This window comes from Leucopleurus acutus (assembly GCF_964270905.1).
Source record: "Leucopleurus acutus genome assembly, chromosome: 14".
NCBI classification, from domain to species: domain Eukaryota; kingdom Metazoa; phylum Chordata; class Mammalia; order Artiodactyla; family Delphinidae; genus Leucopleurus; species Leucopleurus acutus.
This window is the reverse complement of record NC_139156.1, coordinates 36,917,959-36,943,540: the sequence shown is the minus strand read 5'-3', so window position 1 is coordinate 36,943,540 and position 25,582 is coordinate 36,917,959. Positions and strand designations below refer to the sequence as shown.

Below are 25,582 nucleotides of genomic sequence, written 5' to 3'. Positions count from 1 at the left end.
TTCAAACCCTAGCTCATCTCTTAGGGCCAATTGCCGCACTGCTTCTTTGAAGTAATGCTAATGGGATTCTCAGTTTCTTCCAGTAGTTTGTTTAATTCAGTCACTGCAATGTTACTCTATTTGTAATTGCCATGTTAAATCTTGGGTGTTTATGATTCCTGGGAAAGTGTGGAGAGCTTGTCAAAGTGAAGTGATATACCTCAAGGGTGGCCATCAGTTTCTGGGTCTGGCCATTCCTGCTTTGTTTCTTCTACGTAGTAACCAGGTTGACTATGAAAAGTGATTCATCACTGCTGCAGATAATTAATAAAAATCCAGCTGTTCTCTCAGTTTCTCATCATCTGATACAAGGGACAAAGTCTCACGTCACCCTGTTTCTGAGAGTTTCAAATGGAGCAAATGCAAAGATTGGAGGATAGGAAGACTTCTGATTCCTATTTGTGCATTGCAGATCCCCACCCCTGCAAGGGACTCACAGTGGGTGTGATGGCACTCAGGCTGGAGGAAGGGAAACCTAAACTCCCCTTCCTTTCAAGCTGCAGACCAGGGATGGGAAGTTTCACCTTCCCTGCCAGCCAGAACCCTAACCTGGACAGTCCTGCTACAGTTTTCCCAGACTAGAGGGCAGGGGACTGACTTCTGGGTTCCAGGAAGTTCCTGCCAGACTGCCTCCACCTTCAACATGCATTTGCTTTGAAGGTTCATTGTATAATTAACACACAGGCATCTTGCGAACAATTGTCTGAAAACAAATTGAGTTGTTCGTGTGCCTACGTGGAGAAAGCAACTAGGAACCTGAAACAGCCCAGAGGTGTTTGGGCCAGAGTTGTCGAGTCCTCCCTTGGCCAGTCCTAACTGTGGGTTATTGGACGAGTCATTTCATATACTCTGTGCTCAGCTTCCTCGGCTATAAAATAAGGCCGTAATAATTCCTCATGTGTAGATTTACTGCAATGACCATGAGGTGATGTGTGTGAATGAACTTTGTAAAAAGCTAGGCAAATGTCTAGGGTTTGGTTTCCTGACTTAACATTTTCACAAACAATTCAGAAGGAGAGAGAGAAGCAAATTTTCTGATTTGCACAAAGTATTAAAATCCTGTAGATAATCAAAGATGCAAGGAGATCCATTTTTAAAATCTATATTGAAGCTGAGCAGATGCTCATATGGTCCCTTTCTGCTTTGACGTTCCAGGATGCTACGAGATTGCAGCGTCTATGGTTATGATTGGCTGTATGATCCCACTGTGGCTTCAGTGGTCAACATGTTAATTACCAGTGTGATTCAGGAGACATTTACCTTTAACTCTCTTAATAGCTAGCTGCTAATATGCTGTTGCTGAGGTCCTCAGGTATGTCCCCATTTGGGCTAAGCCAAGTTCCTCTAGGTGTGACCTGCCTGGAAAGCCCTTCCCAGCTAGTCATCCACTTGCAACAAGTCACTGCCCAAATGGCTTCTTATTCTGTGGCCTTCCCAGACCACTCTTCCTAAAACATCACTACCTCACCCTTCAAACTCTCCATGCCCCCAAGCTTGCTTTATTCCTTTAAATAGCACTTATTCCTCCTTGACATATTTCTTTGTTTCTTTATCATTTCCCTCCACATGATGCTTAATATTATGTGTCGACATGACTGGACCATGGCACCTAGATATTTGCTCAAACATTATTCTGGATGTTTCTGCGACAGTTTTGCTTGTTTTTTTGTTTTGGTTGATTTGCACATTTAAATTGGTAAGCTTTGAGTAAGTTAGATACCCTCTGTAAGTGAGTGGGCCTCATTCAGTCAGTTGAATGCCTTAATAGAATGAAGACTGAGATTCCCTAAGGAAGAAGGAGTTCTGCCAGACTGCCTCTGGACTTGAGCTGCAGCTCTTCCCTGACTCCTCAGCATACTGGCCTACCCCATCAGCAGAATTTGGACTTGCCAAGCCTTTACAGTTGTGTGAGCCAATTCCTTAAAATAAATCAATCTCTCTCTCTTCACACACACACACACACACACACACACACACACGTGTGTGCGCACACACACAAGCACTATTGGTCCTGTTTCTCTGAAGAACCCTAATACAGTACACTTCATTTACATATAAATTCTATGAGAGCTAAGTTTTTATCTGTTTATTGCTCTGTTCTTGGATGTCTGTCTGGCACATAGTAGGTACTCAACAAAGTATTTACTCATTTAGGTAATTGATTAATGTGTTAGCTAATATTATTCCCAGCAGAATATAAAATTGAGGTCTCTCTGACTTTTGCATCTTTGTCATGATGGAAATTTTAAATTAATTTTATTTCTTTTTTTCCCATTTGGTTATCATTTGCCTTAGTTTATCCACTTTTCACATCTTTGATTTAACTGATTTTCTGGCCTTTTCAGCTTTTTGAAAAAAAATTTTTTTGAACATTCTGATCACTTAGTTCTTTGTGGGTTTCCTGCCTTGTCACAGTCAAAAACACCCCAGTTTCTGCCTGGAAAGTTTGGGTTAAATCTTTGCATACTACAAACTTGAGCTAATGCAAAAACTTAAAAAAACACAAGCTGTGTGGAACACTGCTTACATAATATCTTGTAAGAGTTAGAACATGCTCTTTAGACCCATCTTTCTTTTTTTATCCTTGACATAATTCTTTGATGCTGAACTAAGTAGGAAATGTTCCCAGAAATTCAGCTCTGTGAAGCAGGTGTGATCAAATATGAGATGAGTTTGGCGCTGGTATCTGCTCCACGGCCAGTGATGTTTATGTCTTTCACTGTTCTACTCCAAGATTCACATTTCTCAAATTCTGAATGTATTTTTGAACAGTGGGTTTTGATTTCCAGTCAAAAACTTCAAAACTAAAGCAAAATCAGAAAGTACATTTCTCTTAGACATCTCCAGAACGTTTAGTATATGCACAGTTTTTTTTAGAAATAACACTAAGGTAACAATTCATAAATGTTACATTACATAAATGTTAAGCACTCTCCGAGTGCTTGATCATTTAAACCAGGAATTGTGGACCTGCTTGTAATATTGTCACATGACTGCTGGATGAAATTAGCTTACCAAGGAAAGGATGGGACCTATAGCTGTAGGGGACACACACACACACATCCACACACTATTGGGTATCAACTTTGAGCACCTTTGACTTGTCAATTTTGGCTACCCAATTTTGACTCAGATCTCTTTGAGTTTAAATCTGTGTCATTTTCTTCAGTTTCTGGTGAGAAACCAGAATTGAAAGAGAAGGAGAGCAAGTAACATCTCACTGTTAACTCCCTCTTCCCAGCAACAGAGGTGGCTGATAACAGAAAGGAGTTGCTTCTACTCAGTTTGGTTGCCTAGATTCTGTTTTCCATTATCTCTTGCAAAAAGGACTTACTGATTTCTTCTAGCTACAGAGATTTTTACATTTGTTTGAGAATTTTCATGTGCTGGCAATGTCTGGAATGTTACATGGTTAGTATATTTAATTTCTGACTGTCAAATAGAACAAAGTTTGTTATAGAATAAGGATCCTAAAAGGTGAATGACTTTCATTTGAAAGCCCTTCCCATCTTAGCAGTTAACCCTTTGGTGTGATTTCAATCACACTATTATTTCCTAAAGTGCCCAATTCAGTTACTGTTCATTAGCTATTGATGCTCTGATCTAGAAGAGGGACTAATATTAACAAGATGACAGGATGACCTTCTGTAGAAAAGGTAAGAAGTGGGGAACTGTCATCTTGAAAAGAGAAATTGATACTAATAAATACTTTTTGTTCAAAGCTGCTTTAGAAGCAGATCATAGATTCAAATGTGTTTTAAAAAGTAAGAGTCATGCAAATATAACATTAAAAAATCCCCCAATGATTAATATATTACAAATAATACGCCCATGTGCAAATCTGCTTTTGGAAACTTAACATTCATTTTCAATTATAATCAATGTTACTTGTCTCTGTGTTCACAGAACCTGGCACATAGAAGGTGCTAATGAAATGTCTGTTGGGTTAAAAAGGCAGTGGTTTGATAGTGAAGCCAGTACATTTAGGCATAATTCCTCTGATCTGTTTACCATTTCCAATTATTCTTTACATAGAATTGTTCATATAGAGAAAGTAAGCTGTATTTTATGGTGAGTGGGTGTAGGGGAAAAAACACTGTAATAAGAGTGAGGAGACTCAAACAAGTCCTAGCTCTCTGCCTTTTGCTCATGAGTGACCCTGGATAAGTCAGGTATTTTCTTGATATTTTGGTGTGATATTCCCTCCTGGAGTCTGGATGTTAGAAATGTATTTTTCAATACATCAATACATCCATCCCAGGAGGAAAAGATGGCAACCGCATCTCCTTCGTCCCTCCTTCCTTGGAGGTCCCATGGTATCTTGTGACTTAGAAGGGATGCAGGCTTTGGTGACAAAGGGGGAAGGGCTAAAAGGGAAGATGTGGGGACTCCTGTGGCAGTGATTTATACGTGAAGAATATTTAGTTCCCTTGACCCAGTAGTTGCCATAAAGTAGAAGGAAAAAAGTATACCATGAAAACTATGAAAAATGACCTTGAGGGAAAAATCCTCAGAACCAGTAGTTTAAAATTTTTTGATGCTTAGCAATGAATTTACATATTCCACATAAGATGAAAAATTATGTGTATTTGTGTTTAGAGAGACAAACAATAAATGTTTAGAAAACCTGAGAAAGGAATCAAACAGACATTACCTCCAAATGTTTCCATACATTTTAGAGGCTCATTTTTCTAAGGAGCTCAAGCCTAACTAAGATGAATTTGACACAGTGTCACTTGGACCTATGGGTTTTGTCTCCAGAAAAAAGGAACAAATAATAAAGATTGGTTCTCTATTAAGAGAAGTTCATTTTTCCTGAATAAAAGTGAAGAAAATCCTGTTGGATTTATTGTATGGTTAGATAACCAGGAAGGAGTTCATCAAAACTGTAGATTCTATTGCTATATATAAAAAAGGAAGAAACAGAACATGCTGTAAGCTAAGTACCAGGATTGGGAGAAATTATCACTTTTTATCCTCACAATAACCCTTCAAGACAGAAAATACTGTTGTCACTTACAGATCAGGAAACTGAGGATCAGTGAGGCCCTTTAACTTGCCCAAAGTCAGTGTTGGCAGCAGAGCTGGGATTCAAACCACAGTCATTTTGAAATTTCATGTTTTTTCCTACTCTGCTATGTTGTCCCTCACTGGAACTTAATAATAATACTGCTTACCAGCCACCTATTTATTATGTGTGAGGAATTGTGCTAAGAACTTGAAGTGCATTATTTTATTTAATCATCACAGCAAACCTATGAAGAAGAGATTATGTCCACCTTATAGATAACAAAACAGAGACGTGGAGAATTTAAGTGACTTTCCCCTCAATCATAGGGCTGCTAAGTGGGAGCCGTGACTTTTGAGCCCAGAGCTGTGGCTCCTACCATCCGTGATGCTGTTTCTCGGGTAGTTTGGAGAACCCAAGATCTGGACTGTCATGCAATTGATCTGCTCCTTTTTTGGAGATGAGTCAGTGGAAGGATGGAACCCACGTTGATTTTGCCTGTGCATGGCAAATAAAATACAGCCATTTGGGGCGACTTACACCTGTTTACCAAGTTGCTTAGTTCAGAAGTCAGTAAAATTCTCTTCATGTTTTTCATTTACAGATATTTACCTCCATTGCTGGACCATTGTCTAAAGGTGATAATTCCCATGTGGCTGATAGCAACTCTGAGATGCTGAAATTGAGTAAGAATATTACTAAAAGGGAGAGCTGTGGTGAAGGCCTGTATCGTGAGCACGAATTTTGTTGTCAGCCGTGTCCTCCTGGTATGTTATACAAAAAAAATCTAGCGATCAGAATGAAAATCAGGGTGAGGAGTAGCATATAATAATAATGAAGAGAGTGTTTTTATAGCGTTTAGTTCTCCTGCATTATGGCCTGACTGGGAAGGAAAAAAAATATGACATTATTTTCCGAAGACCAGCTTATGTCATCTTTATCACACTGGTTTGATGTGAGAATAAGTAAATATAATTTATAAATGACATGTACCTCAGAAATGAGAGGATTTATTTATTTAGCTCCATTTTTCAATAGCAAAAGCAGACTAATTTGTGGATATTAAAACTTAGCACATCAGACTGGTGAGAATATATCATAATAATTGTGGAGCTCTGAAAGCAAGGGACTTCTATCCTTAAGAGATGTCTCAACACTTCCCTTCGATCAGAAAGTCTCTGAGAAAGCTGTTTGTCCTAGCACTGAAGCCTGCAAAATACATTTGCATTTTACAACCAAATAACTAGATAAGCTAGCAAAGCAATGGAGAAAAACCAACCATTTTTTAAAATCAGTATTTTTGAAATGAAAACCAATTTCAGATTGGAAATCCTTCAAACAGTAGCAAATTGGAAGCTAAGCAAAATGCAATTGGGCAGACTTTTTTTTCAACATGGAGTAGAGTTGACTACTATTTTATACAGATATGGATCTCCCAGTTGCATTGTGAAGGAAAACAGGAAGATAAAGGAAAACAACACATGGGCATATGCGATAGATTAATAGAACCATAAAGGACGGTGGTAAGTTTCATGTTTGGCTCTCCAGGCCTCCAGCACTCTAGCTGCTAAACAGGCATGGGCCCTGTTTATAAAAAGATTCTAACAGTCCATCTTGGCCTTCTCTCCAGGTTTTAATAACCCTTATGGAAAATCTCTCATAATCTAACCCATTTACATTTAAGCATATTCACATTTACTCTTTTCCAAATGAGAATGAAGAATGGCTTTCTGGCTTTTTTGTAACTTGCTAAACACCATCTATTTTTCCTGTGAATTGAGACCTTTACTCCTATATTTAAAACCTAAAATGCAAATTAAAATGAAGATAATAAGCTTTGAATATCAAACTGTTAAGGACTTTGTTTGCTTTTTGTTTGTTTTGCTTTGTTTTATTTTCGTTTTAGAAGTGATCTCAGTCCTGGTGAGTTTGCTTGTGAGATAACTCTCATATGTCATTCTTGGAATGTAAATTGTTAAAAAACCTTTTAAGAAGGAAATTTGGATATGTGGATCAAAACTTTGAAAATACACTGATACAGTAATAGGTTTATAGAAAAATGTCTTAAGAAAATAGTCAAAAATAAAAGAAAATATTGTATGCATGACATTTCACTATGATACCCAATGATGTAAGATTAAGTAAATTTTGGAGTATTCAAAGACTGGAATATTATGTATCAATCAAAGTCATGTTTTCTGATATATTTCTGATATAAGCCTCAATGTATATAAATTCCCTTAAGAGATTTCTAACTGATCCGCTGGCTGGATTAACTGATTCTCTCTGCTCCATCTCTAAAAGATCCTGGATGGTGTCCAATATATACTAAACACTCTTTCTACTTCTATTCCTTTTTTTTTTTAATTTTAAGCTTATCAATATTCAGATTGCTTCCAAATTTGTTTATGCTCATTGGTGTTGTGATATTAATATGTAATTTAATTAAATATTACATAAACCAATATATGAATACACAGAAAAAACAGATTTTATTTCTATGAAAATTATTTTGAATGCTTTGGAGAATTTCAGTAAAGTCGGGTTACTAAAAAAAATGTTAATGTATTAGGTGGAGGCAAAATACATGGAAAAATCACAAAAATGTTAACGCCTTTCATACAGATTATTGGTGTCTTTAAGTTTTCTTTCCATCAAAGAGAAAGGAAGAAAGAAAAGAAAGAAGGAGGAGAAAAGAAAGAAAGAAAGGGAGAAAGGAAATCAGGGACTTCCCTGGTAGTCGAGTGGTTAAGAATCCGCCTTCCAATGCAGAGGACTCGGGTTTGATCCCTGGTCGGGAAATTAAAATCCCACATGCCACGGGGCAACTAAGCCCCCATGCCGCAACTACGGAGCCCACGCATCTCAACTAGAGAGCCCATGTGCTGCAAACTACAGAGCCTGTGCACTGCAACAAAGATTCCCATGTGCTGCAACTAAGACCCAACGCAGCCAAAGATAAATAGATAAATAAAATAAAGATGAAGTCAGATTTTGCCCCCAAAAAAGAAAAAGGAAATCATAGGCGATGCATTTTGGATGTGACTTAAGTGAGAAAGACTGTAGAATTCTAATAACTTGTTTCTACATCACAAGAGTGGCAAATAATTATATAGTTATATTTTATAAATTGAAATATTGACAGTATTTTTTTCAATGATCCCTTATGTGAACTGACATTTTTAATCAAAAAAGTCCTCATCACATCACCATATCCAATAAGAAGGATTCTATGGTACACTGCATACATTTTATATATATATATATATATATATATATATATATATATATATGTATATACACATACACACATATATATGCACACACACACATATACTCACATGTATATATGTGTGTGTTTATATGCATAGGAATGCACCAAAATGAAAACAGTATCTCAGAGCGGTTGATGTATAGGTGCTTTTTACACTTTCCTAAATTTTCCAAATTTTCTACAATGAGCATATGTACTATTATACTCAGAAACAAATATATTTTAAAATATTATTTTCAAGAAAACAACTACTTTTTAAATATTTTGATAAATTTAGGTTGTATACATTGGAAAAAAGAAAGAACTTGTGATATTGTATCCCTGTCATGCTGTAGGCCTTGTGCCAGGCACATTCTGCAAGGTAATTCATTAAAGAGGCCAATTCATTTAGAAAGCAGTATAATTCCACTGACAAGCAATTAAAGTTGTACTTTGGCTTGGTTTTCTTAAACATACTGCTGCAATGGTATAGAACCCTTATGCACTGTATTTAAATTTGGTTCTGAGTTTCCACAATGTATTTTTTTTTCTATTGACCTATCATTGCCTTTGTTTACTAAAATATTGTATATGTTTAAATTTCATAATTTGTTTATGTAGTATTTTGTTTTATCAAAAAGAATGCTATGAAATCATTAAGAAAGTCATGTTCCTAGGAGAGGCAGCTTACATTATTTTTGCTGTTCATGCACATACAGCAGATGAAACTTTAGACTTAAACTGCACACCGGCTCTGGGAAACATCCTGACATCCTGGAAGGTATTACTGGACACTTCTGCTAACATCCCATTGGCTGGGACTTAGTCACATGGCCATGCAAAGAAGGCTGGGAGATGTAGTCTTGACTCAGGGCAGCCATGTCCCCTGGTAAATATCCTATTCCTATGGGAGAAGGGAAAATGGATATTGGGTGACAATCAGGGATCTCTGCCACATTGACTAATCCTTTTCAAAGTCCTAAATTAGGGAAAACGTAAAGACATTGTAATGTGCTGAACTGTGTACTAATCACCATTTGCAGTTAGGTTTTTGGCATCCAGAGTGGGCATACCAAGTAAATAATTCCTCCATAGAGTGATCCCAGGAAGGCAAATGGGGAAGCTTTGACTTCAGAGAGAGAGTTATGGGACAGTTTTAAAAAGGAAAAGGCAAAGCAAGTGAAGAAGCATGTCCCAGGGCACACATTCTCCAGTGCAGCAGACAAGCCATGGGGACTGTGAGATGAAGGCAGAGAAACAGGACAGAGCCCCTGACTTCAGGGAGCTTCCAGTCTTGGAATGTAAACTCCTACACTTTACCAGCTGTGGTAACACTTCAAAAGTTTTGTCTTAGTTTGTAACATGGTAGCTGAAATCTTTACCAAGCAGATATTGAATAATGTTTAATAGCTCAAGTTCTGGCATCAGTCCCTGCTTTCAAATCCTCCATCTGACACTTAGAGGATGACCAACATATTTTGGTTTGCCTGAGACGTCCCCAATTTTAGCACTAAAAGTCCCACATCCTGGGCAAACAGGGATGGTTGGTCCTCCTAGCTATTAACAAGCTTCATGTCCTTTGGCAAGTTACTTGACATCTTTGAGTCTGGTTCTTTAACTGTAAAATGGACATAATAATAGTTCTGACCTTTTATGATTATTGTGAACATTAAATGGAAATGTGTTAATAGTGTTTAGCAGAGTCCTTGGCTTAATAAGTGTTAATGTTATCATTTATTGTTCCCATTATAAGAATTGTTATGGATCTGACGGGCGCACGTACATTTTACTTGCATTCTTCTGGACGGAAACTACATGCTGAACTGGAATAAGTGAAATTGAGTATTTGTGTTGGTCTTATAACATATTGCTCATGAATGGCAAGGAGCTACTGTTACTGAGGAATTTTCTTTTCAAATTTAATCTAGATCTCCAGTGTTCCTTCTTTCACCTTCTCTGTATACTAATCTTTTTTGTTGTTGTTCTACTAATCTTTTTTTGTTGTTGTCATGGGATCTAAAATGAGAATATTTTCTGAACAGTCATGTAAAGTAATTGTCTGAAATGTTACAGTAAATTTTCTTTTAAAAGACACAAAAAAAAGAATGCTATGAGGTTATTAAGAAAGTCATGTACCTGGGGAAAGAGCATAAATTATTTTTGCTGTACATGCGAGGGGGGCAGATTAGATTTTGCCTATTCTTTTAAATTAGTTATAACATAATAATTACAGTCACTAGTCAGGCTTTTCTCTTAGATTTCCCTTTATATTTTCTATCTCTTTCATCTTCATTCTCTATTCACTTGCCCTAAACTAGCTTTCCCCACAGCACTAATCACCACTTGCCGTCTTGTATTTATTTGTTCATTGCCTGCTTCTACCTTGACAATGTGAAGCCTTTGGAGACCAGGCTTTGTCTTATTTCCTGCAGTATCTCCAGCTCCTAGAAAGTGCCTGGCACACAATAGGTATTTAATAAACGCTTCTTAAATAAATGAATTTTCCAGAAGGCATTGTTGTATAATGCTTACTAATAGAAATCCAATGACTCATTTTATTTTTAAAGTAAATAAAAGTAAATGCGAATATGATTTAAACTTTTGCGTATTAAGATAGCAAACCTGGTAATAAATTTTGTTGTAAATACGTTCATGCCTGCACATCATAACATATTCTGTCCCTTAACGGCAAAGGAATAGAAAGAAAGGGGAGTGAAAAGGGAACTGTGAGCAATTACTAGGCAGGTCCTGTGCAGTAATGTTAGCCAGGCAAGAGAAGTATGATTATCTCCATCATAGGCATGAGGAAGTTAGGCTTAGAGAGATTAAGCACTTATTTTTGTTTGTTTTCTTTTGTTTTATTTGGCTGTGTTGGGTCTTAGTTGAGGCACGTGGGATCTTTTGTTGCAGTGCACTGACTTCTCTCTAGTTGTGGCACATGGGCTCAGTAGTTGCAGCACAAGGGCTCTGTAGTTGCGGCATGCAGGCTCTCTAGTTGTAGTGCTCAGGCTCAGTAGTTGTGGCACGCAGACTTAGTTGCCCTACTGCATGTGGGATCTTAGTTCCCTGACCAGGGATCGAACCTGCATCCCCTGCATTGGAAGGTGGATTCTCAACCACTGGATCACCAGGGAAGTCCCAGATTAAGCACTTTGTTAAAGATATTGTTGCTATTAAATATTTGACCAAAGTCTTTAGAACTTCAAATGTTCTCTTCCTTAAACAGTACTGTCCTTGTCAGGATTTGTGGACTTTGGAAAGTAAAATAAGTCAGAGAAACAAGAATTAACTAGGTAACCTCAGTGGCCAGTGGCAGTCATCTCTACCATGAATATATACCTAGCAACCTTCTTTTCTCCTCCCCCCAAAGTTGGTAAAGGCGTCTCTTCTAGTGCTTTTTTGGTCATTCTAACCTCTGTTTTATATGCTCCTATTTTTAATCATCCTACTTCTGTAGGCATATTCCTTAGTGACTCTTTTAGCTTTTGTCTTGGGAGAAATTCTATCTCTTGCCACGAGTTTTACAACAACTTTCTCCCCTACTATATTTATATTTCATTAGCTTAGCCCCTCCACTCCTGTTTTATTATCATCCCTCAGACTTCCCTTGCTGTTGCATGACTACCTTGCATTTAAACACTTGCTCCATTTCTTTTCTTGGGCAGGCAAACGGAAAAGTGATGATTGCAAAATTGATGGAGGTGAACCAGAATGTGTACTCTGTGCAGAGGGGGTGGAGTACACAGACAAGAACCATCATTCTTTTAACTGCAGAAGATGTAGAGTTTGTGATGGAGAACATGGTAAGTTTCTTAATAAACAATCAAAAGGGACCAATCATGGTACTGCATGTATCACCATGTATAATACAGTCTGAAATTGGGACCTATTCTGGCACTATGTCAGCATACAGGAGGGACAGGATGGGCCTGGCTGGGGTGAAGCAGGACCAGGTACTGAGTGACATTTATGAGTCAAGTCTAGGCAATTCTCCCAGATGTAGGAGAATGACTAAACGTAAACATGGTGAACAGGGTCCATGAGCTCCAATCAAAACTGCGGGGACTTTTTTTTTCCTGCTTTGATTTATGCTTGTATAATGGCTTTTGTTCTTAGCCAGAAAGAGCTCAGACTCCTTCAGATACAAGGACAGAGGAACCCAAGAGGTGGGTGGTTTGCTCCCCCTTCTTTGGGGATCTGGTTTGTCCAGATAATTCCAGTTGGGGACCTGAATTTTCATGGATATCCCAATCTATCTTGAGGGTTCAGATTAAAATAAAACGGAAGTATTCCCAGTTTTGTTAGACATCAAGAACTCTCTGGATGTAAAGCTTTTCTTCTCCCTATTTAGGCTCTAAAGCAGTGTTTCTCAACCCTAGCTGTACATTAGAATCAAACAGGAAGCTCCGAAAAATGCCAACACCTAGGTCCCGTCTCAGAGCAATAAAATCAGAATCTCTAAGTGAGGGTTTTGGCATTGGTCTGATTGAGTAGGTCTGGGTCAGGGCCTGACACTCTGCATTCCTAACAAGCTCCCAGGTGATACTGATGTTGCTGGTCTCTAAGCCATACTTGGAGTAGCCAGGCTCTAGATGAGGAAAAGGGAGCCATTTAAGTACAGGTGGGGTTGTCTAGGTTACTGGATTGTCTGTCTACTTAAAATTCTGCTAAATGATTTCAACTCTTTCAACCTGGGGTTGTGTATTTGGCATTTAAATGCTAGTTGTGTTACTAAAGGTGTGATGGTGTGACTGCTAATAAGAGCTGGAACTCAAAAATCCATGCAGCTCCTGCCCATCCTTTTCATGTCCATTTATAACTAGCTACTCTAATTAATAGTCTGCAAATTGTTTTTCTAGGCCTAGAAGTGGAAAAAAACTGTACCCGGACCCAGAATACCAAGTGCAGATGTAAACCAAACTTTTTTTGTAACGTATCTCTGTGCGAACACTGTAACCCTTGTACCACGTAAGTTTTAGTCTTTCTCTGGTTAAAACACTAGGTATATCTTGAGAGAGAATGATTTCCTAAAGGGAAGCCTCCAAGCAACTAGATAACCATTTCTTCACCCAAACATCCTATATCTAAACATTTATTGAACACCTCCTATGTGCCTGATACTGTGCTGGCTGCTCAAGCCAACGATATGAGCAGACACGGGCCAGGCTTTGAAGGTCTAAGGCTAGAGGCAGAGAGTGTCAAGAAAAGCAGTGGTTATTGTGTTCACACCACGTGGCAAGAAGAGACTTGTACTCAGGGTGTTGAATTATATAGGAAAAGCTTTCAACTCTGCCTGGGGAGATGGGTAAAGATATGACACATGGCTTGAGTCTTGAAGGAAAGAAAGAGCCTTACCAGGTGTACACGGATGGAAGGGACATTCCAGGCAGGGGAACAGCCACTGCAAAGAGATAAAAGGAAGCTCTGGAGAACAGACGACCTGGCTGGAGTGTAGGAAAGACTGAGAAGGAGCCAGGATCAGATCGTGAAAGACCTGTCTTTCATGCTAAAAGAGCTTGGTTTTGACCCAAAGATAGAACACCTGATTATAGATTTCACTTTTCTTCTGATTAATTGGGTGATTTTGAGCAAATCACTTAACCTCTCTGAGCTTCAGTTTCCTCATTCATAGATGCAGATAATATTCATTTGTCTTATCAGCCTAATTTCTGTGAAGATCAGACTGGGTAATATGTGTTGTAAAAACAGCTTTCGCTTTGTAAGATGTTGTTTTGTATAAATATAAATATTTAGGATTATATTCATGTGCCTCTCCTTAAACTTGTAATTCACCTTGGGAAATTTTTAGGAGTTCACTTAGTAGACTTGAAAAGTAGGGACACAATGCCTTATGTCTCTTATTTACTAGAAAATGTTAAATTATGTGCAGTTAACCTAGACTCTCCTTTCTAGCCTAAGTGTCTGAGAGTACGGTCATGGTGACAGTGTAAGTGGGGATTGGGAGGGGAACTAATGTAGTAAAATAATGATAATAATAATAATAATTCTAAATACCTCATAATCTTGATTTAATTTTCTTTTCGCAGTAACCCTTTGAGGCAAGTAATATTATCTCCTTGTTATTGATGAGAAAACAGGCTCATGGTGGTTAAGTGACTTGCCCAAGCTCACCTAGTTAAGTAATAGGCAGAGCCAGGTTATAGTTCAGACAATTTGTCAGTGTTTGGCTGTCTGAAGAAAATCCCACAGGAACCTCTTGAGTGCTGTAATCACCACTTGATGCTAAAATGGGTAACCTTTAAGGACCACCTAGGTAGACTCCCTAAGCAGCAGCCTGGGCAGTAGCTATTGTCTGTCCATTTTATTGTTCTATGGGACAGTTTGGAAATTGCTTTTGGAAATTTATGATTTTAAGAGCACAGTTTATGACCAAATTAAACTTTATTTTTGTGTCTATTTCATCCTTTTTCTTCTATGTTGATGTTTTAATACCTTCTTTTACCTCAAGGCATTTTAAACCATAGTCATTCTTTGGGATATTTTTCATCTAAACAACCAGATTATGTTATGAATTTGTACCAGTGTAGATGCTAATTTAGAAATATTTGAGGGAATATGTTTGCCCAAAATGCAGAAATGAATAAAATGGCCCTGGATTTATAGTGTGTCATTGAAAACGATCAAGGAATCAGTCCACCAGGCTTTCTGAATTCCCTCTGTATTTTTTTCTAGGTGTGAACATGGAATCATTGAGAAATGCACACCGACCAGCAACACCAAATGCAGAGAGGGTAATTATTTCTTTTTATGATCATATTCTCCTTTCTTCCACCCCCACTGTAAAATATGAAGAAAAGCCAATCCAAAACTTTTGATTCTTTGAGAGTACTTCATTTTAATCTTAAAAATTGCTTACTTTGATTTACCATGTCCAGTGTTCCAATCTACAGGATCCAGATCTAACTTACACGGGTTATGGCTCCTCCTGATCCTTCCAATATCTGTACCAATATACTGCGGTAAGTTCTTACTTTGTTCAAACTGTCGATTGAAGTAACTTGGGAAGTAGTTGTTCACAAGAATTCCCTCCTGTCTCCTACCTACCAGGAGAAAGAAAGCTCCTACCCGGTAGGCATCTCTGGTATGGTGTTAAAATTCCTGTTTCTAAATGCACCCCTGAGAGCTGGTAAGAACAGATGATGTTATCTCTCAGCTACTGTTTTTGAGCAACCATTCTGGGGCACTGATTGGGTGTTCCCACCCTCCCCATGAACAAGGGTATTTGTATTTAGGCAGTAGCTGAGTTGGCCAAGAATCGGAAGTAGTCCTTCAGTCTACATTGAGATCATCCCATGCACAAAGAGAATTCAAGGAGCGAAGGCATTGCAGGGGACACTTGATAAATTCACCCCTGTCTGTGCCTCCTTTCTCTTGTCCAGACTCCATGCTTTTTGATTATTTCTCCACCTTAATTTAAAATACTGTGGCAATACCTTTTATGCGAGGGTTACTTAGTAAAGTCAGCACGTAAACCAAAATTGGCTATAATTATAATTACTCTAGAAAAATCCCTTTAGATCATTCATACAACACATGGTGGTGCCAACTTTCAATAACTCTGAAACATCCAATTTTTCTTTTTCTGTTGGAACAAATCACTGTTTCTCCAGGTCAGCTGAAGATAAAGAGATTGCCTTGCCATTAGAGATTGTTTAACTAAAAATATAAACACTTAAATTGTGCTTGGAGACTTCTAGATTTCTTTCTTCCACCTCATACTGACTTCAAGGCATACACTTATTGAGTATATATATTTGAATTATTTGTGAGTGTGTGTACTTGAGTTTTGGGGCATTGAATGCCACTTCATGGCAAACTGATGTCGACTTTCCATAGCCTATGGCTTCTGTGCCCAGCTTCAAGCCAGAGAGAGGGAGTGGTGATGGCCATACAATAAGTCAAAAGCCAGCTTCAGGCTAGGCCAGTGTGTGGTAACTGGATGGCTCCATTAAGGTGTGGCATATCTCTAGACCACTTGACTCGGTGGGATGGAATTTTCAAAATCAGGATGAATCTGCCTCTATGGTGCTCGGTTGCTTTAAATTTCAATGAATGAGTTTCTCCTTTCTTCTCACACTTCTCTTAGTCTGAGAGTATATTCTCACATGCTTCCTACAAGGCTGAGACCTGAGTCTGATAGAAATTTCTTGGATCTTTCAGTGGTGAAAAGACGGCGCAGGAATAGAAAGAATAGTCACCAGAAATCTATCGCCTCAAATACTGTAAGTGTTGAAACATGCATCAGCCTTCTTAAAAAAATAGAGAAGGTAGTCCTTCAGCTTTTTACTTTTACTTTTTTAAAAACAAACATTTATGATGCCTGTGTGTACATGGGTTAGAGGGGCATCAAAAATGAATTAAGATATGGTTCCCAGTTGATAAGAAGCTTCTATACAAATAACAAGAATTAATTCTTAGTAATAAATTCTCACACAAAGGGAGTTGAGAAAAGGATGTGGCCAAGCTTCCATGTTCCATGTTGGTATTATCCTGAAGAGAAATGCAGAGAGACATCCTTTACCAGAGCAGGGATTCCGTATCCAAGTCCAGGCACAGAGATAACACTTAAAGCCATTGTAAAGGTACAACTCAGCTCTCTGCAGACACTTGTTACCTTATCTGTCACCATATCTTTTTACAACATGGAATCAAAGCATTTCAAATAGCAAAAGAGGGAGTTCCCTGGTAGCCTAGTGGCTTTCACTGCCGTGGCCAGGATTCAATCCCTGGTCGGGGAACTGAGATCCCACAAGCCACACACAGAGCGGCCAAAAAAAAAAAAAAAAAACCCCACACACATATAGCAAAAGATACACTGGGGAGAGTAACCAGTTCACTTGATGAATAACGATTTTCTCATTTGGGGCCAGTGAGGCTTAGGGTTCTTTAAATCAATATGGTACAAAATCATTTCAACTTAAACTATGTTGTCGTGTCAAAAATTAGAATAGTTACAGTAAAGAAAATTTTAGAATGATTATGGTTATTATGTCTATTTTCATGAGTCTATATAAAGAATAATCTCAGCATATTCCACAAATTACTTAGGTTCCTTGCCTCCTTAAAAAAAAAAAAAAAAAAAAAGCCAATATTCCTTAGTTTCTGGTTAGGCTGGAAACTTTCAGAATAAAAATTTGAATGGTGAAAGAATCCTCCTTAGTCACTTAGTCTAAATTTATACATTTAGAGTATTTTATTACGTTTAGAGTATTCTATTATATTTAGAGTATTCTAAATATATTTTATTTCTCCTTCCCTCCATTTTTTTTTCTCCCCAGGAAATGATGCCACTGAATTTCACAGGTAAAACTTTTATCGTTTTATTTCATCGAGTTGGCTTCCTTAGGAGTCACAGGCTCATCTTAGAGTTAAATAATTTTGTGAATTTCAGTAACGTATAGTGGGGTCTTGCCGTTTCTTGAGGTTCCAGTTCTTCCTGCTCACCAAAAAGGGTTTATTAAGCAGTTTGTTTAAATGTATAACCAATACTCAGGTAACATAAGATGCTGTATTCTGAAGGCTTAATTTTCCTTCACAAGCAGTTAGGTGTAGTATAGAACTCCTGCCTACATTGACTCGGAGGCTAATCTGAATTGTAGACTCAGTTATTATTGGTGTATCCTAGTTCCGTAACAACATTCATGATTCTATTCTGTTCTGTTCTTCGACCTGTGAGTCAGTGATAAGATGGTCATATAAACTCTTGGCCAGCCTTTTAGATGTGTGGGTCATTGATCATCAAATACATACGGACGTTAGAGGTGATCTTTTCCAGCCCTCTTACTTTATAGATGAGAAAAGAAGGCACAGAGATGTTATGTATCTTGCCCAGGTAATAGAGCAAATTACTGGGGACACAGGAGGAATTGGGATTAGAACTCAAGGTTGTTTCTGTTTTTGTTTTTCCCTGACTGGCTCTTTAGATCTCTAGGACTTACCCATATTCTTAAGTACTGTAAGAGGAGAAATAAACATGGTTTTCAGAAGTGGGAATTTTGTTTAGAAAAACAAATTTTCAGAGACTATTCTCTATTTTTCAGACATTGACTTGGGAAAACATATCATTAGTATTGCTGAACAAATGAAAATAACTGAAGTTAAAGAATTTGTTCGGAAGAATGGTATGGAGGAAACTAAAATAGATGAGATCAAGCACGACAATCCCCAAGATACAGCTGAACAGAAAGTCCAACTGCTCCGTAATTGGTATCAAAGTCATGGGAAGAAAGATGCATATTGCACTTTGATTAAAAGTCTCAAAAAAGCCAAACTTCATGCTCTTGCAGAGAAAATTCAAGATATAGTCCAGAAGGACATTACTAGTGCACATGAAAATGCAGACTTGCAAAATGAAAATGAAAGCTTGGCTTAAAGTGAAAAACAACTAACTCAGTTCTAAGAATATACTAAAGAAAGATTAATGTTCGAATAAGTTCTGGGTAGCTGCAAGCTATAAATATTGCTTGGCTTTTTTTTTTTTTACTGGGTGTGTTTTCTTTTTTCATTTATTAGATTTGTAGAGCTAATATGTTTACAGGCGTTGAGCATCTCATGGTTCTGCCTTCAAGGATGTTTAAAATCTAGCTGGGAAGACGGACACAGTTAAGAGTAAATACAGGGGCATGTCAAGTGCGCAGAAAAGAACATATGCAAAGGACAAAAGAGTTCAGATCATGTTCAAGTATCTAACATATGATTCTGTAAGTGTGAATGTAATTAACATATGTAAATACAAATGCCTATCCACAGGCTGACCTCATTCCATAAATCAGTAGATGTGATCTTTTGTTGTCCTGTCACAATCAACTGGCTCTAAATTACCTCCCCAGCTCCACTGATAATTCTAGAGATTTTACCATATTTGTAAATTTTGTTTAGTTTTGAGAGGAGCGTACTCAGGGAAAACTTACACATACATCTGAATGTAGAATATAATAAAGTTCTACCTCAAAGGTCTTTGCACAGATTATTGGCATTTCATGGTGAAATATTTCAATTTTGAATTCACATAGAAAATGCAGACTCAGTTATAATGTTTGGCTATTTTATATTTGTTTGTCACTTTGGATCAAAATAATCCACTTCTTTCTCAGGTGTCAAAACATTTTGATCAGGAAAGAATTACTAGATCATTGGCACCTCTCCATTTTCTCCTTGATGTGCGTCTTGGTGGCCTGTGCACCCCCAGACTTGGAAGGACTGCCTAAGAAACACTTAACTGATGCATGCAAAGCTGGGACTGCCCTTGGAAACACCTAGCTTAGTTTGGAGAGACTAACTGGTCTTACGGAAGGTAGCTTTGTGGCATAGCACGAACCCATGTCTACCACCAAAGCTGATAAGGTAGATTCTTATTTTGCTCCACCCGCCACAAAATGTTCAGTAACTCCCCATGTGTTCTCTCTTGATGCAAAGGCAGCTTATACAGAGCAAAAGTGAAATCATGTCAGGTTTCAGGAATTGCTCTTGTTATTTCCTGTAGCTTCTTAGACAAACAAGCCCCTTTCCCCACTACCACTTCCTTACTTTTACATTAAACACTTTCGAAAGTTTATACTAAATGTGAATGTTAATAAATACTATTAATATTTATATAGTTGTAAGCTGAAGACAGTTATAAGCTGAAACAGATACTCAGAACTACCTAAAGAGCTTCCATTGATGGAAGGTGTTTTCCTCTTATGTTTGGAAATAGAAAATATAGGTAAAACTATTTAATTAAAATCATGTTTTTGGTATCTGTGGTTATCTCTTTTTTTGGTGGGGCCTTGCTTTTTGTTTTTGTTTTCTTTTTTCCATCTGTTGCTAAATGTAACCTGTTTATAAATCTTTCATCCTTCCTTTGGTCTCTTAGGAGGTATTTCCTTTTTAAAGCCCTTTAGTAGTTAAATAATTTCCTCCATAGGATGTTACTCTCAAAAATACCCCTCTCCTAAACACATAATTAGTTATTATGTGAGGATTTACTATAACAGGATTATATATCAGGCACTGAACGTGTGGTTAAGAAAGTAAATATTTCAAAGGGTTGGTTTTACTGGTAAGAAAGCTAAATGGGGATTTAGAAATAATCCTTCCTGCATACTTTCCATTTCTGGCTACATAGTGACCACTGGACTAGCTCTCTTTTTTAAAACTTAATTTTAATAATATATTTTGTTTAACCCATCATTTCCCAAATATTATCATTTCAAATGTAAGCAGTATAAAAACTATTAATGATATAATTTACATTTTTTTTTCATAGTAAAGCCCACAAAATCTGGTTTGTATTTTATTTATACTTACAAGCACATCTCAGTTTGGACTGGTTACGGCATTGTTAGTTCAGGTCTATATCTTTGTTAGGGCAGATCTGGCAACCTTGACTCTATGGCTGGTTTAGCCCTACTACTAAAGTCCAGTACTCTCTGTGGCTTTTCAACGGGATCTCTTCACTCTGGTTGGTTGGAGCATCAACAGTCTCCTACTCCTATGTCAGCTTTGGGAATTGTTCTGCTTACAGCACCCGTAGCTGTTCTTTGCTGGTCTTGGAGTCTTATCCCTGCATGTGCGCGTAGTATCATCCAAAGACTCCAGAGAATCTCTGTACCGATTTCTGGAACTCTTTTTCTGTGTAGCTTCCTTCTTTTCAGTATTCTGTTCCGAAAAGCCTGGCAGCCTCCGCCTCCTAAACTTAACCTTCTGCCCCTCAACTTGACAAGATGACTGTTCTCTGCTTAGAGTTCCTCCTGTACTAGGATCGGGAAAGGGCTTGTGGGCAGGAAGGCTGAGTGGTCATAGAGATCACCTCCTTAGTTTCTCTTCTCTGAGGGATAGTCCGCACTATCTGTTACCTGGTTTTCTGGTTCTAGACAGCAGGGGGGCAAGTCTGATACTAGTTAATCTTCACGGCCAGAAGCGGAAGTCCTACAGGCACACCTCATTTTATTGTGCTTCGCCTTATTGCATTTCACAGATACTGTGTTTTTTACAAACAGGTTTTGTGGCAACCTTGCATCGAGCAAGTCTATCAGCGCCATTTTTTTTTCCATCTGCTTACTTCATGCACATTTTGGTAATTCTCGCAATCTTTCAGACTTTCTCATTATGATTATATTTGTTATGGTGATCTGTGATCAGTGATCTTTGATGTTACTGTTGCAAAAAAAATTACAACTTGCTGAAGGTTCAGATGATGGTTAGAATTTTTTAGCACTAAAGCATTTTTAAATTAAGGTATGTACATTTTTTTGACATAACGCTATTACACACTAAATAGACTGCAGTATAGTATAAACATAACTTTTATATGCAGCGGGCGACCAAAAAATTTGTGTGACTCGCTTTATTGCGATATTTGCTTTATTGCGGTGGTCTAGAACAGAATCCACAGTATCTTCACCTTGTACTTTGCAAGGTGAAGTTGAGTTAGAGAACATCCTGTACCTATTCTGGTGAGTTCCAATCCGAGAATTTCAGGTTCCTTTGGGAGGACGAGGGAAGTTGAGAAGGTCTTGGGACTTGGTGGTATGGCTTTTTCCCTCATAGTTTCACTTGAGTGTGACTGTTCCCAATAATCACAGCCATGATCCAGAGCTTGAGGTGGCCCTTGGTTCAAGATCACCCTTATTGTGGTGAACCTGGTCTGGTCCTCTTTGTGGCGGACATCCTGGGTAAGAGTGTCACCCGTGAGCTGTAGAAAAAAGGTTATTTGTAGAAAGAGGTCGTGGATCATATGGTGAGACTTGCTTACTCAGACATCTTGGTCTTCCTCATTGGTTTGCATACGGAGTTCTCCCAACGTCGATTTGATCAGAAACTTTTTAGCTATTGAATCATCAGTTTCTGTAGAGCTGTCTGGATAAGGTATATAATCAATGCAACTTAGAATTTTGTCCGTCCTCGCTCCTGAAAGGTAATGTATCTGAGTATAGAATTTTATGCCAGAATACTTGCAGTTTTCCCTCATCACTTTGAAAATGTTCATCTACTGTCTTCTTACATTTATCGCTGCTGATGGAATGTCTGCTGTTGGTCTAAATATCATTCCTTCAAAGGTAATGTTTATTTTTAAATTCTGATACGTTTTAAAGTTTCCCCTACCTTTTATTTGGTGTTCTGCTGTTTCACTACAACGAGCTTTGATGTAGATTTGTTTTTACTGAACTTATTTAATAAGAGTAAATTTTTAATCAGAAAGATAGGGCTGTAGCTTCTGTCCTGTCTGGAAAATTCTCAGCTATTTTCTCTTTCAGAAGAGTTTCTTTTGAAACTCTTAGTATTATCTGGTGAAGCTTCTTGGCTTATTCTTCAGGTCTCTTACTTCTACTTTTTTAATTTTTTAGTATAATTGTCTCTATATATTGCATTTGGGGGAATTCCTCTTCATTCTCTTCAAATTAACCCTTTTCTTTCTTACTAATCAGGCTGGAGTATTACATCCACTGAGGTATATAGTTTGTTGTCTACATTTTTCATTCTTAACATTTCTAAGGGCTTCTTTCACACTTTCACTTGTACCTGTTTCATTTCTGCTTGTTTTTCACTGGCAATTTATTAGAGTTCAATAGATTTTATTCTACCATCTATCTCTTTCAGGATCTTACAGTTATTTTAAAGTCTCTTTTAGAATTGCTTTGTTATCTTAACCTTAACTGCAATGATTTCATGCTGATTTTATAGTGTGGCTTTTCTGGTGTGATTTTCTTCTTGTATTTTTGAGCTCTGTAGGTTCATCTTGAATAACAGATTTGGGTTTTTTCTTATTTCTCTTCACTCACCTCTATCTAGTAGTTTTGTGGCTTCTTTTACCAGGGCTTTCAGAGTCCCCAGTTCTGAGCCTGGATTTACAGATGCGTTTTGCAACTCACAGCCCTTGGTGACACTGGGGCTGTCACATATTCAGTCATGTATCTGGGGGCAGCTTGGCTCAGTTCCATGTCATGAGGTTGTGCCTAGGTCTTCCCAGATCCCAAGCCCCACAGCATCATATAAGCCATAGTCCCAGGCAGTGTTTGGCAGAAGTTCTGTTTAGCTGTCTTTCACCAGTCAGAAAGCTCTGCCTCAGTCCCCGATTTTAAGAAGGGAGCCTGGCTCTTGTCCTCTGCCTCAGGTGGGCCCATTTATTCTTGGCTAAACCCAGGAGCAAACTCTGCTTTCCTTCCAGGCATTGATCTCACGAGGCTTTGGCTTCTGTCCAGGTCATTAATTATCTTGCTGTTGTTTTCCATTCTTCTAGCAAGGAAGGATTTCTTATTCTTTAGCCTGGCTGTGCCTTTTAGTTTTTCTTTTAAAATGTGTTGTGTGTCACTGCCGTTTGGTCAGATGGAGAGGGGGTGGCCCTCAAGAAGTGCACTTACAATTCTATATTAACCCCAAGGCCCCAATTTTGTCATTAGATGATCAGAAACAATGTTTTGTTTTGTTTTACATTTTTAAGTTACAACTAGCACTCAAGTTGTTTTCAGTTACATAGAGGATTAATTAATTAATTAATTCAAATAAAATAAAATAAGTAAATAACAAGGCTACACTTTGCTCTCAGTTGGCCACAAGATGGCAGTGTTTCTCCTAGTACTAACTGCCCTCCTTGTATAAAAGACTTATCCCTACCAAAACATATCCCAGTCATCTCATATTTTGATTCTTTTTTTTTTTTTTTTCTAGTAGAGGCCAAGCACAGCCTGGAGTAGTAGGTCAAGACGCAGTCTGGAATCAGGCAAATCCAAGTTCAATTTCTGGCTCTGCCACAAACTAACTTACAGCCTTGAATTGAACATCTCCAAGTTTCTGTTTCCTCATCTAGAAGATGAAAGACACATCTGGCTTACCCTTCTTGTGACTTGGAGAGGAACAAGAAGAAAATACATGGGCAAGTGTAATAAATTATAATGTACTATGGAACGAGTTGTTAACTATTAATGTGCATAAGAATCACCTGAGGAAATTTTGAAACTGCATATTTCCCAGGTCTTGCTCCCGGAGATGTTCCGTAGATCCAGGGCCGTGCCTGGGAATGTGCATATTACCAAGCACCCTTGATAATCATCATGCTGAAGGCCCTTGGACCGTAATTTAAGAAACCGCATTATACAAATACATACGAGTAGGAAGAGAGATTAAGGCACAGAAGTTATTCTTAACTCCCTTTGTAATGGCACGTATTATTTTCTATTTTGAATAAAATTTTATGAAATCCCCTCTCCTCATAGATTAATCAAAGCAGAAATATGCATTTTGTTCATCCTTTCATGTTCACAGCAAGTATTTGGAAATATTTATTGTGTGATAATCAGATCTAGGACAGTCTGTAGAGCATCCCTAAAAGTTTTACCCCATTTATGGGTATATTTGGGTAACAGGACTTGACAGACTCAACAGAATTGTCTTAGCTTTGCTTTTGGACTCCCATGGGCTTATCTTTGCTTCCAAATAACTGACCCAGTGCCTTCTGGTAATGGCTGGATCATGGGCTTCACCCTGCCGAGAGAAGCAGATGTGCCGGAAGTTTAGCAATGAAGTTTCAGGAATCTCCTGGAGTGCTCTATCACTATGACTATCACAGACCACCAGGATTTTTTGACCAGTACTGGCAGCATTTTCACAATTTCTACGCAAAGCCTCGGCCCCCCTACTCTTCCAAGGATACTCCTCCAGTGGGCTGTTGCCCCAGCAGAGAAGGTCCCACTCAACGGATGAACAGAGCAGGAGAGCTATGCAGTCTGGCCTCTTGGGTGCGGGGCTAGGGTGGGATAGCTCAGACATGACAACCCCAGCACCTGGACGTGGGTGTTTCTAGTTTCACCTTAGGCAACAGGAGATAGCGAAGTTTTCCGAAAGGGCTATAGAATTTTGCTTCACTTGGACCTTGTTCAGACTTCACACTGCTACAGAAAGGAACGTGCTTAAACAGAACTACAGAATTTTTAGTCTTCTAGAAAATCCTTGTTGAGCAACTGTTTTTGAGCCAGCACCATTTTAAGCCTTTCACTAAAATGTTAATAAAATATCCAGAGACTCTGGAGCTGAGATTCTAACAACAGGAGACACACAATTAACAATAAGTGGACTTGGTTGCACTTGGTCTTTGTAAGGACCATTTGTTGAATTGGTGGAACCCTGAATCAGTAAATGAGGGGGGATCTCAACGCAGCACTTTCCACACCCCATCCCGCCAAGTCCTTGTGCAGAGTACACTCTGCCCTTGGGCATTTTCTTCACTCTGCCAGCTGTTCTAGGGATTGACCTATGCCTCACACCTTAGTCATCTTTTCACTGAG

At 38.3% G+C, this 25,582-nt stretch overlaps 1 protein-coding gene across 1 annotated transcript in view; it reads left to right on the top strand.

The window, feature by feature from the left end:
• Nucleotides 1-23,958, top strand: part of FAS (Fas cell surface death receptor) — a 30,790-nt gene extending 6,832 nt beyond the window's left edge. The window contains exons 2-9 of the mRNA XM_082854954.1: nt 5,652-5,814; nt 11,966-12,103; nt 13,160-13,268; nt 14,994-15,052; nt 15,197-15,280; nt 16,482-16,543; nt 17,600-17,624; nt 18,362-23,958. Coding sequence (XP_082711080.1) covers nt 5,652-5,814; nt 11,966-12,103; nt 13,160-13,268; nt 14,994-15,052; nt 15,197-15,280; nt 16,482-16,543; nt 17,600-17,624; nt 18,362-18,693 — 972 coding nt within the window. The 3' untranslated portion in view covers nt 18,694-23,958. The remainder of the gene's footprint in view (nt 1-5,651; nt 5,815-11,965; nt 12,104-13,159; nt 13,269-14,993; nt 15,053-15,196; nt 15,281-16,481; nt 16,544-17,599; nt 17,625-18,361) is intronic.
• Nucleotides 23,959-25,582: the final 1,624 nt, after the last annotated feature.